Source organism: Triticum aestivum, chromosome 4A (assembly GCF_018294505.1).
Source record: "Triticum aestivum cultivar Chinese Spring chromosome 4A, IWGSC CS RefSeq v2.1, whole genome shotgun sequence".
Lineage (NCBI taxonomy): Eukaryota > Viridiplantae > Streptophyta > Magnoliopsida > Poales > Poaceae > Triticum > Triticum aestivum.
In genome coordinates this window covers 173,712,553-173,724,752 of record NC_057803.1, presented here as the reverse complement: position 1 = coordinate 173,724,752, position 12,200 = coordinate 173,712,553, and the positions used below count along the sequence as shown (strand labels likewise).

The window sequence follows — 12,200 nt, the reverse complement described above, 5'->3', positions numbered from 1 at the left end:
GGCCATCACATCAGCCCCTAGCATCGGCCCATCGGAACCGACGGGCGGCCAGCCTGTGTATGACACAGGATATTGGTCGGCGGCCGTTGACATGAGCGAACACGTGGAGGGATTGCCGGAGGCGCTAGATGATGATGATCATTCTTCTGCGTCTTCGGAGTCAAGCGGAGAAGAAGATGTTCCTCCTCAGAGGGCGGTCGCGGCGGCACTGCAACCTGGGTTTTTACAGGATATGAGCATCACCAACGAATTTCACTCTGCTTCTGGCCTAGGAGCGGGAAGCCTGGAGGTTGGGCAAGTTTTCCCAGATAAGAAGTCTGCTTACCAGGCAATGGGTAGCTATGCAATCGGCATCCACCGCCAGCATAGAGTGAAGCAGTCTGATAAAAAAGAGTTGAAGGTCATATGCATCCACACCGCGAAAGGTTGCCGCGGAAGAGTTCTCGCTAGACTGAAGCCTAGGGTATGTCAGTCATGGCATATCACAAAAATAGTGGAGCATACCTGTGAGCAAACTGGGACTCTTTCAGATCACTACAATGTGACAGCAAAATTTGTGGCACAGACGATGGAAACAATTGTGCAGGGAAGTCTCAACATTAGTGTTAGGGCTCTGCAAAAAGATGCAGAGGATCTAATTGGATTCCCTGTTAGCTACAGCAAGGCTAGGCATGCGAAGGAAAATATATTTAAGAACTTGTATGGTACCTATGAGGAGGCATATTCTTATGCCCCTAGAATGCTTCATCAAATAGCAAGTGCTAATAGGGGGACTCAAGTTTGGCGGAGAGAACGTCCAAACCCAATGAACCCGGGTGAGCTAATCCTGGACCGCTTATTCTGGGCATTCGCCCAGACTATACAAGCCTTCAGGCACTGTCGCCCGGTATTATCTGTTGATGGTACCTTTCTCACTGGAAAGTACAAGGGCACACTATTGGTGGCGATTGCAGCGGATGCAAATAATCAGCTTCTTCCTATTGCATATGCATTGGTCGAGAGCGAGAACAAAGATAGCTGGTTGTGGTTCCTGAGCTGCGTGAAGATGGGTGTCGTGAAAGAGCGTAAAGGTGTTTGCATCATTTCTGATCGCAACACTGGATTATTAAGCGCTCTTGAAATAATTAAGGCATCGGAAGAAGAGTGGGGCTGGCCCGATCTAGAGGGAAGGTGGTGCATGAGGCATTTGGCAGCAAACTTTTACTCCAAATTCAAAAACAAGGATTGGTTCAAGTTATTCAAGAGGATGTGCATGCAAAAAACTGTAGCCAAAATGAATGCGATATGGGCAGGTATCAATGGTGAGATCGACCGCGCGGCCTTGCCGCAGAGAGAAGACCGAAGGGGTCGTAGGACGGTCATAAATTTGAGCCAGTGGATCACCGAGAATTGCCCTCATTTGGAGAAGTGGGCACAGGCTCACGACACCGGGGCTCGGTATGGAATAATGACCAGCAACATGTCAGAGGTGTACAATGGTGTTCTTAAAGGGGTGCGAGCACTGCCTATCACAGCCCTAATTGAAGAAACTTGGAACCGGACCCTGTCATACTTTGCAGACAGGGTCACCGTCGCCAAAGCACAAGTTGAATTGAACAAGCCATGGTCCGAGAAGATGCAAAGACATCTGGACGAGAAAGCAAAGAAGTCCCAAAGTCATGGCTGCAGGAAAGTGGACGCACTTAGGAATAAGTGGGAGGTCAATGTGCGAGCCAAGTACGTTAAGGGTCACCACAGAGGATCAAAAAAGCAAGCTGTCACCCTTGGCTCAACCTCCTGTGAGTGCACTTGTAACAAGCCCAAGCTTGAGGGCTACCCTTGCAGTCATGTGCTCCGGGCGGCTGCTGTTCAAAAAATCAGCGTCGAGCCATACATATCGCCGTACTTCAACATGTACAATCTGTACAACACTTGGAACGGTGAGTTCTGGGCTTGGGGCATTGATATGAACTATAAAATGTTGTGGCCAGATGGGCCGAAATGGATTCCGAACACCGACTTGATGAGAACCGCAAAGGGACGACGTCAGTCTAGGCGTCATCGCAATGACATGGACCATAGCCAGATGGGAGAACCAAGGCGATGCCGCGTTTGCAGGTGTCCTGGACATTCACGCAAAGACTGCCCGTATCGAGCCAACAACAACGCATGATGTTGATATATATGTACTCGCCATGTCTATTTATATTTCTACTCGTTATGTGTACTTATATTGAATTTAAATTGATTCTCTTTGTATTATTGTACTCCTGATGTTAACTTCAGATAATTAATGTAAATCGTATCTCTTTGTATTTTTTAAGTTAATTTTGATTTGCATTTGTATTTCTGTCTTCCTCGTAATTTATATTTGTATGTTTGTGTGCAGGTTATGGGTGAAGTGCCAGTGCTTTTGCAGGGGCCCCATGACGCCGGGCACCGTTGCCACCTATTTTTGAAACCAAATACTAAGCATGATTATCGGCCTTTCAGACTTCGAACCATAAAGAAAACATGGCCAATACACAATCATTTCCTTGCTCACCTTGACGCTTATGGACTACAAGGTTTTGCTAGGCTCACATCATGCGACGACCAAGTACGTTCGGACCCATCCCTTTTGACATCCCTCGTTGACCGGTGGAGACCTGAAACCCACACCTTTCACTTTCGTTTTGGGGAGCTTGCACCTACACTGAAAGATGTTTCTATGATCACTGCTCTACCAATTAGAGGTGAGCCGGTAGTCTCTCCACGAGTGTCTCCATCTTGGGCATTAGATATAGCAGCCCGTCTTGGGCTGGAAATGCCAGAATCACAACGTTCTGGTAACCCTCGGGGCATCCCACTCGTCTGGCTTCGTGATAACTTTCTTCATTTATCTAGCTTCGCCAATGAGGAGACGAGAAAAAGACATCTGTTTGCATATTTGTTGTGGCTCCTCGGGAATCTATTTCCAAATTCACATGGGGACGTTGTTGTCCCTGGTCTCATCTACATTGCGGAGAATATGGTAGATGAACCTTTACCCGAGCAGCCAAAATACAGCTTCGGTTCTGCCATGCTATCTCATACATACAGAGGCTTGTGTGATGCCACGCAAAAAACCTCTTTCGCACAAAAAGCTCCATTACTTTGTGTCGCCTATGAGTTTCTACAGTTGTGGTCCTGGGAATACCTCCCTGTAGGACAACCTCGTATAGTACAACCCATATACCCATATGACTTTGGCGAGGGTGCTAGCGCAACTATGGCCACCAGGTGGACAAAGGCACGGAAACGTTGGTCTCCAGATATTGCGAAAAATTGTTACCCTATGTACCACCAGCAGTTTGAGATACTTGATGAGGCAGAAGTCACATGGAACCCGTGGACTCAGGACCAGCTAAAAATGGTCTTTGATGCTCGACACTTCACACCAGGCATGTTGACCGATAGTGCATTCTGGCTGACTCGCTGCAACTTATTGTTCCTGTGGTGTGTTGAACCTTACAACCCAGAGCGTGTAATGAGACAGTCCGGTCTCTATCAAGAAATTCCACCACCTTTTCCCAGACGTAACACATAAGTAAGATGTGACATCCCTAAATAGTTAGTGTCATTTTTAATTTACTAAACTCACACTTTGTTACATAATTTGCAGGCTAACCAATATGGGCAGGGGTTGGAGTTTATACGATTGGAGGGAAGAGAACAGTGAATGGGTACACAAGTGGACAAATGAAGCGCTAGCAGATATAGTGCGTCAACTAAGGTATATTTTATGTACATTATTTTTTTACGATGATCATACGATGCGTGAAGATGCTTTGCTTTCATCACAACGGTTTATGTAATTATTTAATTTTGCAGGCCGTACGATGGAAGTACAGATCAAGCGTACAAGCAGTGGTACTGCATGAACACACGTGCTAGCCTGGCCAGTCAGCCAGCTACTATACCAACACATCCCACACAAAAGGAGCAGGCGCGGAGACATGTTGAGCTGCATGCAGCTTACTATCGTGACCACCTGGTAATCACTTGTAACTTTTTTAGGTCCATCATTTCATAATCATTTGAACTAAATAACATTCAAATATTGTTCAGCTTGAAAATGTCAACGAAGTAGGGCAGATGGCTACGGATAGCATGCCAGCCCAGGGCCCATATCGCAAGACATTCCAGAAACTTTTGCAACAATTCGTGGCAAAGAAGTTCAGATGCGGTAGAGGCGACGACGTTGCCACTGGAGCATACATGCCGGTAGCGAGGTCAGCCAGACCGAGTGCGGCACCGTCGTCCAGACCGAGCGAGGCGCGTACGAGCCATGAGCAATGGGGGGAGGGTCCGAGTACTAGAACGACATTGCCACGACATGACTCATCTCTACCACTGCATCGCTCTTCTTCGATGCAGCTTCGTCAGGGGCAGACATCTCAGGACCATGGCACGGGCTTGGATTCGATGCCCGAGCAGTTTCTTTCCCCTAACCCATATGCGTACACAGGATATGATGCATACACCCAAGGTGAGGGATCTCAGCCGTTTCTCTCCACGCGAGGGATCCCCATGCCCGAGGAGACTCGTGTACCAGATTTAAACCAGCACCAAGTACAATGGCCAGACATTATAGGAGAGGGATATGCTCAGGTAGTCATGTTTACATTTCAATGCATTTACAATGATATCATATATTATCCTCTAACAATTTGTTTAAAATGTTTCTATGTGCAGGACACACCTGATGTTAATTGGGGCGATGAGAACACCCAACGCGGCGTCAACACAGGCCTCCGGGGAGCATCACATGATCATGGCGTCAACACAGGCCTCCGGGGAGCATCACATGATCTTGGCGACACGGTTACATCATTAGTTACAGAGTTCTTCGGAGGGGATGTTATTGGCCCATCTTTTATCCCCCCGGAGTCACAACCATACGCGTACAATTACGCTTCAGGTTCGCAACAAGGATTCGCGACTCCACCACCTACGCAGGACTCGCAGACACATGAAGCCGAATTGGAGTACGGCCGCGGTCTTCGTGTGACCCGGCCACCTAATCGCTTGTCCCCTTCCGGTCGTAAGGAAAGGCCAGGTGGTCATCGTAAAGTAGGGTGATTCATCTATGCACGTGCGCGACCCATTGTATCTATATATGTGTGTATCAGACTTTTCGATTTGAACATCTATGTTTGCTGAAATAAAAATGCACCAGTCAGGAACAATTTTTCCCGCCTATATCTCCCGCCATACTATCCCGCTCCACTGCACTCGTTCTTTCCCGCCATTTTCTCCTCTCTACCTATAAAACCCCCTTCAGACGGAGGTGGATAAGCATTCGAGTGTAGTGTAGTCGAGATGTCCCATTATCCCTTCGATCGTAGTTTTCACCCTGGGATGAGCAGGACTCTTCTGAGGCTAGCTACCGATTTCAGGATGGACAATAGGATAGTTCCATGGGACGAACTCACCGGTAGTGACACCATAATGAATGAGTTGGCTCACCAATTACGTAGGTCTGGGTGGCCTGAAAGGACCTATGAGGAGGTACGTAAAGAACTTCTTAGGTTGCGTGCAAGGTGGAAGAATGTAGTGGAGCCGAAGAGTGAAACTTTCAGAAGGACTGCAGAAAATCATCCATTTTTATGGACTGAGGAGAGCAAGGATGAAGATGATATCTTCATGCCGCCGCTTCCGGGTGCTGCATCATCAAAGGGCAAGAGTTCTGCATCGTCTAAGGGCAAGAGTACTGCATCCTCGAAGAGCAAGAGTTCTGCATCGTCCAAGGGTAAGAGTTCTACATCCTCGAAGGGCAAGAGTTCTGCATCGATGGAGGATGACGATGATGCCTTCATGTAGTTTTATTCCAGTTCTACCGTTTAATTTGGATGTACTTGCATTATTAGTTTGTACTCTCTTATTGTAGGGCATTATGTTCTATCTTAATTTTATTTTGTAGTTGTTGCACGATGTTCGATATTAGTGGAGGAAAAGAAAATGCCACTACTTTATTCTTAAACTATATTTTTTTCCATTACGACACGGCACAACTGAAAATAAGATACATTGTAGGAATAAACCTACATTTAACTCCTGAAATAAAGCTACATTAAAGTGCAGAAATAAAGATACAAATGATTGCGAAATTTAAAATACTACCACAAGAATCTACTGAGTCCAGCGTGGATATTTTCCTTTTCCATCGCCAGCTTCTTCTGCTGCCTTGGCCTCGCGAGCCCTTTCTTTCTTTCTCTGCCTCTCAGCCTCACGAGCCTCCTTTCGCTGTCGTTCCTGCTCCTCCATGCGACGAGCCTCTTCCCTGTTTTTTTTCCCATTTCCTGAAAAAAACGGTGTTGCTCCGCATAGTATTCTTTTAACTCTCTCTCTTGCTCTGCTTTCTCCTCAGCTTCCGCCTTCTCGCGTCGCTCTTCCGCAAATAAACTATTCCACGCACGACGACTTCTTTCACGAATCTCAGTCACTGCCCAAGCCGGCTTCTCCGTGTCAATCCAACGATAGTACATGCACAGAGGCGGAGGAGACTACAACAAGAAACAAGAATGTTACTAAAGAATCAATGAAAATACCAACAATATCTATTCGTGATGGTTAAAGCATACCGGAGGCTTGTCGTACTCTGAAAGAGCTACGGCAGGATCTTCCTCATAATTGGCGCACATGAAAAACTTCATGCCCAACCAATCAGAAAAATCCGTCACCTCCTTCACCTTGCAAAGATCGCCACACCAACACCGCAGGACTGCCACCCCAGGAGGCAAAGTTGCATTCTTCATTTTCCTCGGCCTAATGTTTTGATCTGAACAAGGCAAACTCATATCAACTGAAAAAATGTGTTACACACTTTGCGCACTGGCGATTTCTAGGATGGCTGGACGAGAGCCTCGGTGTCTTCTTTTATAGGCTCAGACGATTAATGATGGCGAGAAAATAAGCGAGAACAGAGGAAATTAGGCGGGATATTTTAGGATCCCTGTAGTGTCGGCACAACAGGGAACCTCGGATTCCCGCAACGAGTGAGTGTATTTCTGCAGTGCCGTCGCGTCCTCTCAAGCAATAGCCAGCACGCGCGAGGGAATTAGCTAAGTCTGCAACAGGGAACCTGTCGCCGCGCATGACTAAAGCAAAAGCAGGCTATCAGCGTCAATTTTCGAATCATCAGAAAGAGCGAAATTTGTATCGGAATCAGCGCCGTGAGTCACGGAATCAGTGTCGTTTTCCCGCGCATGCAAAGATGCCGCCAGCAACAATGCACCTCGCCTTCCGTGCAGTCAGCGTGCAGCAGCAGCTCTTTTTTGTCGGCAGGGGTGCCGCCTCACCCAGTGGCGGCGAGGCCCACTGGCGGGGCCCGCTCTCAGCAGGGCCTGTCGGCCAGGCACCGACCGCGCCAGGGGAGGCCGCCTCACGCGGTGACGGCCGGGCCCACCTGGCCAGCCCCGTTCCGTCGCGGCGCGAAGCACTGCAGATAATCCGTTCGCAAGGGGTGGCCGCCTCCTCCGGTGGCGGCCGGGCCCGCCGCCTCCTGGCACGGCGGCAGGCGCCACGTGTCGCCTGCCGCGCCTGCCGCCACTAGCGAGGGGGTCTTTTTTGACAATGTTTTTGACATGTGGTCTTTTTTGGCAATTCTGTTGGCCAGGGGTCCTTTTGGACAAAAAATCTTACATATTAGTTCGCTTTTATGAATGTCGTTGGATGGGAAAAGTAAAATAATTCTAAACATTTCAGATGATTTGGTGATTCGCGTTGGAGTTGCACTTATAAAGGAAAGTCTTAAAATAGTAATGCGGACGATAGTGAAAAGAAATAGCTCGCGGGTACTGCACCGTCCATGAACCAAGTAGGCAAGCACAAATGCATTTGGATTTTTTTTTTTTAAAAGACATCAAATGCGTTTGGACTGACATCTGGCAGAAGCGAACGGTTCACGCCTACCGCCGAGAACTTTCGGCTGGCGGACCCCACGTGTCATTGAGCCGTGACATTCACGCCCAGTAGTAGTACAACAATAATTCAACCCGCCTTGGATTCTTTTTACTACTAGATTGGGCACACCCTTCTATAAACGGGACCCAAGGGACGCAGTTTCTCATCGCCCCGTCCAGAACCTTTCTCCTTCTGTCCCGCAAACCCCCGAGAGATCACAGCATGTTCGGCTTCGGTCACCACGGCCACCATGGCCAGAACCCCCCTGCCAACGCTCCGGCCGCCGGCGGCGGCAACCAGCCCACCTTCAAGATCTTCTGCAAGGCCGACGAGGGCTACTGCCTCTCCGTCCGCGACGGCAACGTCGTCCTCGCCCCCTCCAACCCCCGCGACGAGCACCAGCACTGGTTCAAGGACATGCGCTTCAGCACCCAGATCAAGGACGAGGAAGGTAACCCCGCCTTCGCCATCGTCAACAAGGCCACTGGTCTCGCCGTCAAGCACTCCCTCGGCCAGTCCCACCCGGTTCGTCATCTTCTCTTTCCCCTCCTTGGCTCTCTTTTTTCTTTCTTTCTTGAGAAAACATTCCGTTCAACTGTTCGTCCGTTCGGTTTCCGAATCTAGATTCGTTTTAGTGCTTATTATCAGTAATGGAAGTGGAATGATTTGTTTGGGTGTGCAGGTGAAGCTCGTGCCATTCAACCCGGAGTACCTCGACGAGTCCGTGATGTGGACGGAGAGCGGCGACGTCGGCAAGGGCTTCCGCTGCATTCGCATGGTGAACAACATCCGCCTCAACTTTGACGCCCTCAACGGCGACAAGGACCACGGCGGCGTGCACGACGGCACCACCGTCGTCCTCTGGGAGTGGGCCAAGGGCGACAACCAGAGCTGGAAGATCCTCCCCTGGGGCGAAGAGGCCTACGCCGGAGGCAGCGCCAACGCCCCCCGCGGCGGCTCCACAGAGCCCACCGTGCGCATCTTCTGCAAGGCCGACGACGGCTTCAGCGCCACCGTTCGCAACGGCGCTGTGGTCCTCGCGCCCACCAACCCCCGCGACGAGTACCAGCACTGGTTCAAGGACATGAGGCACAGCAACCGCATCAAGGATGAGGAAGGCTACCCGGCCTTCGCCCTCGTCAACAAGGTGACAGGCGAGGCCATCAAGCACTCCCAAGGCGAGGGCCACCCGGTAAGCAACCGTCCAAGCCACTCAGATCTTTTTCGTCACTTACATAGAAATTGTTGGTGTCATTGGGGTAAGAGATCTGAGAGATTGAGGCTAAATGATTAACAAGAAATGTTTGGTTCGCTGTTGCTGTTGGATCCAACAGGTGAAGCTGGTGCCATACAACGCCAACTACCAGGACGAGTCAGTGTTGTGGACTGAGAGCCGCGACGTGGGCGCCGGCTTCCGGTGCATCCGCATGGTGAACAACATCTACCTCAACTTTGACGCTCTCCACGGCGACAAGGAGCACGGCGGCGTGCGCGACGGCACCTCCCTCGTGCTGTGGAAGTGGTGTGAGGGCGACAACCAGCGCTGGAAGATCCTCCCCTGGTGTAAGTGCCCCCTCACTCGCTCCCATTTTCTTGCTAGTGGAGAACACTGACACCATCTCCATAAACGGGTGGAGTAGTCGGTAGAAGCGGATGGAGTTAGCTTATCTGCCATCTTTTCAATTATTTGCGTTCCCTTTTGGCAAAAATATTAATGTGTTTTTATCGTTGCTTGTGTTTGCAGAAACGTGTCATGCTGCTGAAGCTGAGTTGATCGCCACCGTGACCCGGAGTTTGGTAGAGATCGGCCTGTGATCTGTTGCCGTGTCGGTAGAATAAAAGTCGTGTGCGGTCGGCGGTGGTGATGTGTCCGTGAGTGTGTGTGCTTAGTTTCTGTCCTGTCGTTGTGTCCTGCTATGGCGAGCTATCCGATGTAATAAGCATTTGGCACTTGTGCTTGTTTTTCAAACCATGGATCCGTGATGACAACCTCTGTACTGTGGTGCAATCCTTTCATCTATGCGAATGGTCTTTATTGCGGTTTTTTGAACCTGCCTACACCAGATTAAGCAAAAACAATTAAAAATAGTAAAAGAAATCAGCATATATGAAACTTTACCGTAACAAGCAATGTCTACTCTCATATACGCTCTTACGGCATCTCCAACGCAACCTTCAAATTTCTTCTGCATTCGCGAACATGGATATGAGAGACTGTCATCCAATATTTACAAATACCTTTTCACCATAACGATATGGGTGGATTTCATACAAACCCGATGATATTCATGATGATATTCATGAAAAAACGGCTGAATTTTATTACATTTCAAACAAAAAAAAGGACGAATTTTATTACATTTCAAACATTAAAAAAAACGACCTGATCTTAAACCCATGTCGTCCTTGCATCTGCCGTCTCCGTGAGCATCACCGATAAGACCATGAAGTGAAGCTAAGGTCTTCGACTAAGACCATGAAGTGAAGCTAAGGTCTTTGACGAGGAAAAGTAGAACACGAGAAACCCACATGGAACACAAGGCCTTGCCGTCTTCCACGCGCTACTCATTCTCGCAGGAGTTTGGGCCTTGTCCGTCGCTCATTCTCGCAGGAGTTTGGGCCTTGTCAATCGTCAGTGGACGTGAGGTACATGATGAAAATGGTGCCGCCCGCGCTGTTTCGTCCCATCGGGCTGCCGGATAGTTCGTCGACGGCGCGTAGAAGGCGCAACTGGTGTTGTTCTCCTCCGCGATCGTCTGGAGCTGGTCCTCGGCGGCGGTCGCTTCTTGGCAAGCGGCGGCTTACATCGTAGATGGTACGCTGCTCTGCGACGAAGTTGGGGTCGCGGCGGCCATGGCCGCCACGGCCTCCTCGCTCGCGCGCTCACCGTAGATCTGGCCCTCCGCCAGCCGGTGCTGCTCCAGGAGGAACAAGTTGTACCGTTTTTCCTCCCGCACGTCATCGGACACTTCGGGCAAACTGGTCGGCAAGCCGGTCTTGATCCGCCTGGCATGGCGGCTCTGCCACGAGGCAGCAAGGGCGACACCGCGTGCTTCATTAGTGGGAAGGTTCTCCCACAGAGCTTCGCCGCCTGCAGTCATTGCGGATGCACTGCAAGGGAGGAGGATGGGGAGCGGCTTGTTTTGTGGCGTGGAGTTGGTCCGGGTGCGTCAATGCGCAGCGTCGGAGTGGGTTTCACAGCCGGTGTGGCGTCTTACGAACGAACGGGGCATTCAACGAGCATGGTAGATATCCGTTCTGTCCCATCCAGTAATGCGTCTCCGGCATTGAACATGCACAGACACCGAAGACGTGTCGCGGGTTGCGCCCTCGGCCGACGCGCTGCTTCAATGTCGGTGGCAATGAAAGGTTGCGTCCACCGTAAGCTGTTTTTAATATGGAGTGACGTGCTCTACAACGACATGAATGTGGGCAGCTGGCACCGAACGGAAACACGCATGCGCGAGGAAGGAGGGGGGTTTGGATGGACCACGCGGTCAGAAGCGGGTGTGGCAGCGGTCCGGACTCCCGCAAAACCCTCCACAGTTGTCTCCAGTTTGCAGAAGAAAACATCTGCGGATTACTCTACGGATCAATATAGATCTGCGTTGAATAGCTTCTACGATCTAGACAAACATATGCGGGCAGTTTACGGGTCGCCGTTGGAGAAGCCTTTTAGTACTTGAGTATCAATTTGGGTCGTACTATATGTTGCTGGTGGCCTTGCCCCGTTGTGCTAGTCTGATCGAGTGATGCACACAATCTTTAGCTGATATTGATTTACTATTTGAAAGTTCAGGTAAAAACAATAAAGTTCAGAAGAAAATGCCATACATGGCTGCCCCAACGGTAAACATAAGAAAACACATGATAAAATAAATTTCATGCATCATAAATCCCAGTAGGCCGCTAACCAAATCGATGAACAAATTTCGAGAGATCATCTTCAGCGGAAAACCGTGGGCGCCTGATCCTCCTCTTTTTGTAGCAATGACTACATATGGGATGCCCTCAAGATAACTTGTAATTTTTCGGAATAAAATACAATTATTACAAGTGTTTCAAATGGCCTAAAATAAAGTGTAAACTCTCAGAAACTTCAACTTTGGATGCACCCTCACTAACCACTTTCCAAATATATTCATACTACTTGTTGCCTTGTGGGTGGAGGTAGACTAAAAGCTATATGGACAGATCACCATAATAATTTGGCAAGTGGGAAGTGAAGGAATAAAGGTCCAATGAACTCCTCGTCTCAACAAAAGCAACACTTAGTGCATTCTTGCCAATTCCTT

At 49.4% G+C, this 12,200-nt stretch overlaps 3 protein-coding genes across 5 annotated transcripts; 2 read left to right on the top strand and 1 right to left on the bottom strand.

The window, feature by feature from the left end:
* Positions 1 to 3,912: 3,912 nt before the first annotated feature.
* LOC123085749 (uncharacterized) lies at positions 3,913 to 5,190 on the top strand. 3 transcript variants are annotated; one of them, XR_006439869.1, is made up of 2 exons: positions 3,913 to 3,994; positions 4,696 to 5,190. XR_006439869.1 is itself a non-coding variant. In XM_044507446.1 (2 exons), exons 1-2 carry the CDS (start codon positions 4,289 to 4,291, stop codon positions 5,080 to 5,082), a joined length of 588 nt encoding a protein of 195 aa, XP_044363381.1. In that variant the 5' UTR covers positions 4,119 to 4,288; the 3' UTR covers positions 5,083 to 5,190. The 3 variants fall into 3 exon arrangements, 2 of the variants coding, with proteins under 2 accessions (XP_044363381.1, XP_044363380.1); XM_044507446.1 differs by lacking the exon at positions 3,913 to 3,994 and adding an exon at positions 4,119 to 4,489; XM_044507445.1 differs by lacking the exon at positions 3,913 to 3,994 and adding an exon at positions 4,119 to 4,611.
* Positions 5,191 to 5,943: 753 nt separating this feature from the next.
* On the bottom strand, positions 5,944 to 7,007 carry LOC123085750 (stress response protein NST1-like). The gene is made up of 2 exons (XM_044507447.1): positions 6,585 to 7,007; positions 5,944 to 6,506 (listed from the first exon to the last, which is right to left on the bottom strand). Exons 1-2 carry the CDS (start codon positions 6,798 to 6,800, stop codon positions 6,120 to 6,122), a joined length of 603 nt encoding a protein of 200 aa, XP_044363382.1. The 5' UTR covers positions 6,801 to 7,007; the 3' UTR covers positions 5,944 to 6,119.
* Positions 7,008 to 8,042: 1,035 nt separating this feature from the next.
* On the top strand, positions 8,043 to 9,894 carry LOC123085748 (ricin B-like lectin R40C1). Its single transcript, XM_044507444.1, has 4 exons — positions 8,043 to 8,430; positions 8,588 to 9,097; positions 9,240 to 9,468; positions 9,650 to 9,894. Coding segments are annotated over exons 1-4 (1,044 nt in total). The 5' UTR covers positions 8,043 to 8,127; the 3' UTR covers positions 9,652 to 9,894.
* Positions 9,895 to 12,200: the final 2,306 nt, after the last annotated feature.

Bases quoted from the DNA above. Each gene is read 5' to 3' on its own strand.
- LOC123085748 (XM_044507444.1), top strand. From the start codon at position 8,128: ATGTTCGGCTTCGGTCACCACGGCCACCATGGCCAGAACCCCCCTGCC. The intron at 8,431-8,587 runs GTTCGTCATCTT...TTGGGTGTGCAG, and splicing joins CCCTCGGCCAGTCCCACCCG to GTGAAGCTCGTGCCATTCAA. The intron at 9,098-9,239 runs GTAAGCAACCGT...TGGATCCAACAG, and splicing joins CCCAAGGCGAGGGCCACCCG to GTGAAGCTGGTGCCATACAA.
- LOC123085750 (XM_044507447.1), bottom strand. From the start codon at position 6,800: ATGAGTTTGCCTTGTTCAGATCAAAACATTAGGCCGAGGAAAATGAAG. The intron at 6,507-6,584 runs GTATGCTTTAAC...TTCTTGTTGTAG, and splicing joins CAGAGTACGACAAGCCTCCG to TCTCCTCCGCCTCTGTGCAT.
- LOC123085749 (XM_044507445.1), top strand. From the start codon at position 4,219: ATGCCGGTAGCGAGGTCAGCCAGACCGAGTGCGGCACCGTCGTCCAGA. The intron at 4,612-4,695 runs GTAGTCATGTTT...TTCTATGTGCAG, and splicing joins TAGGAGAGGGATATGCTCAG to GACACACCTGATGTTAATTG.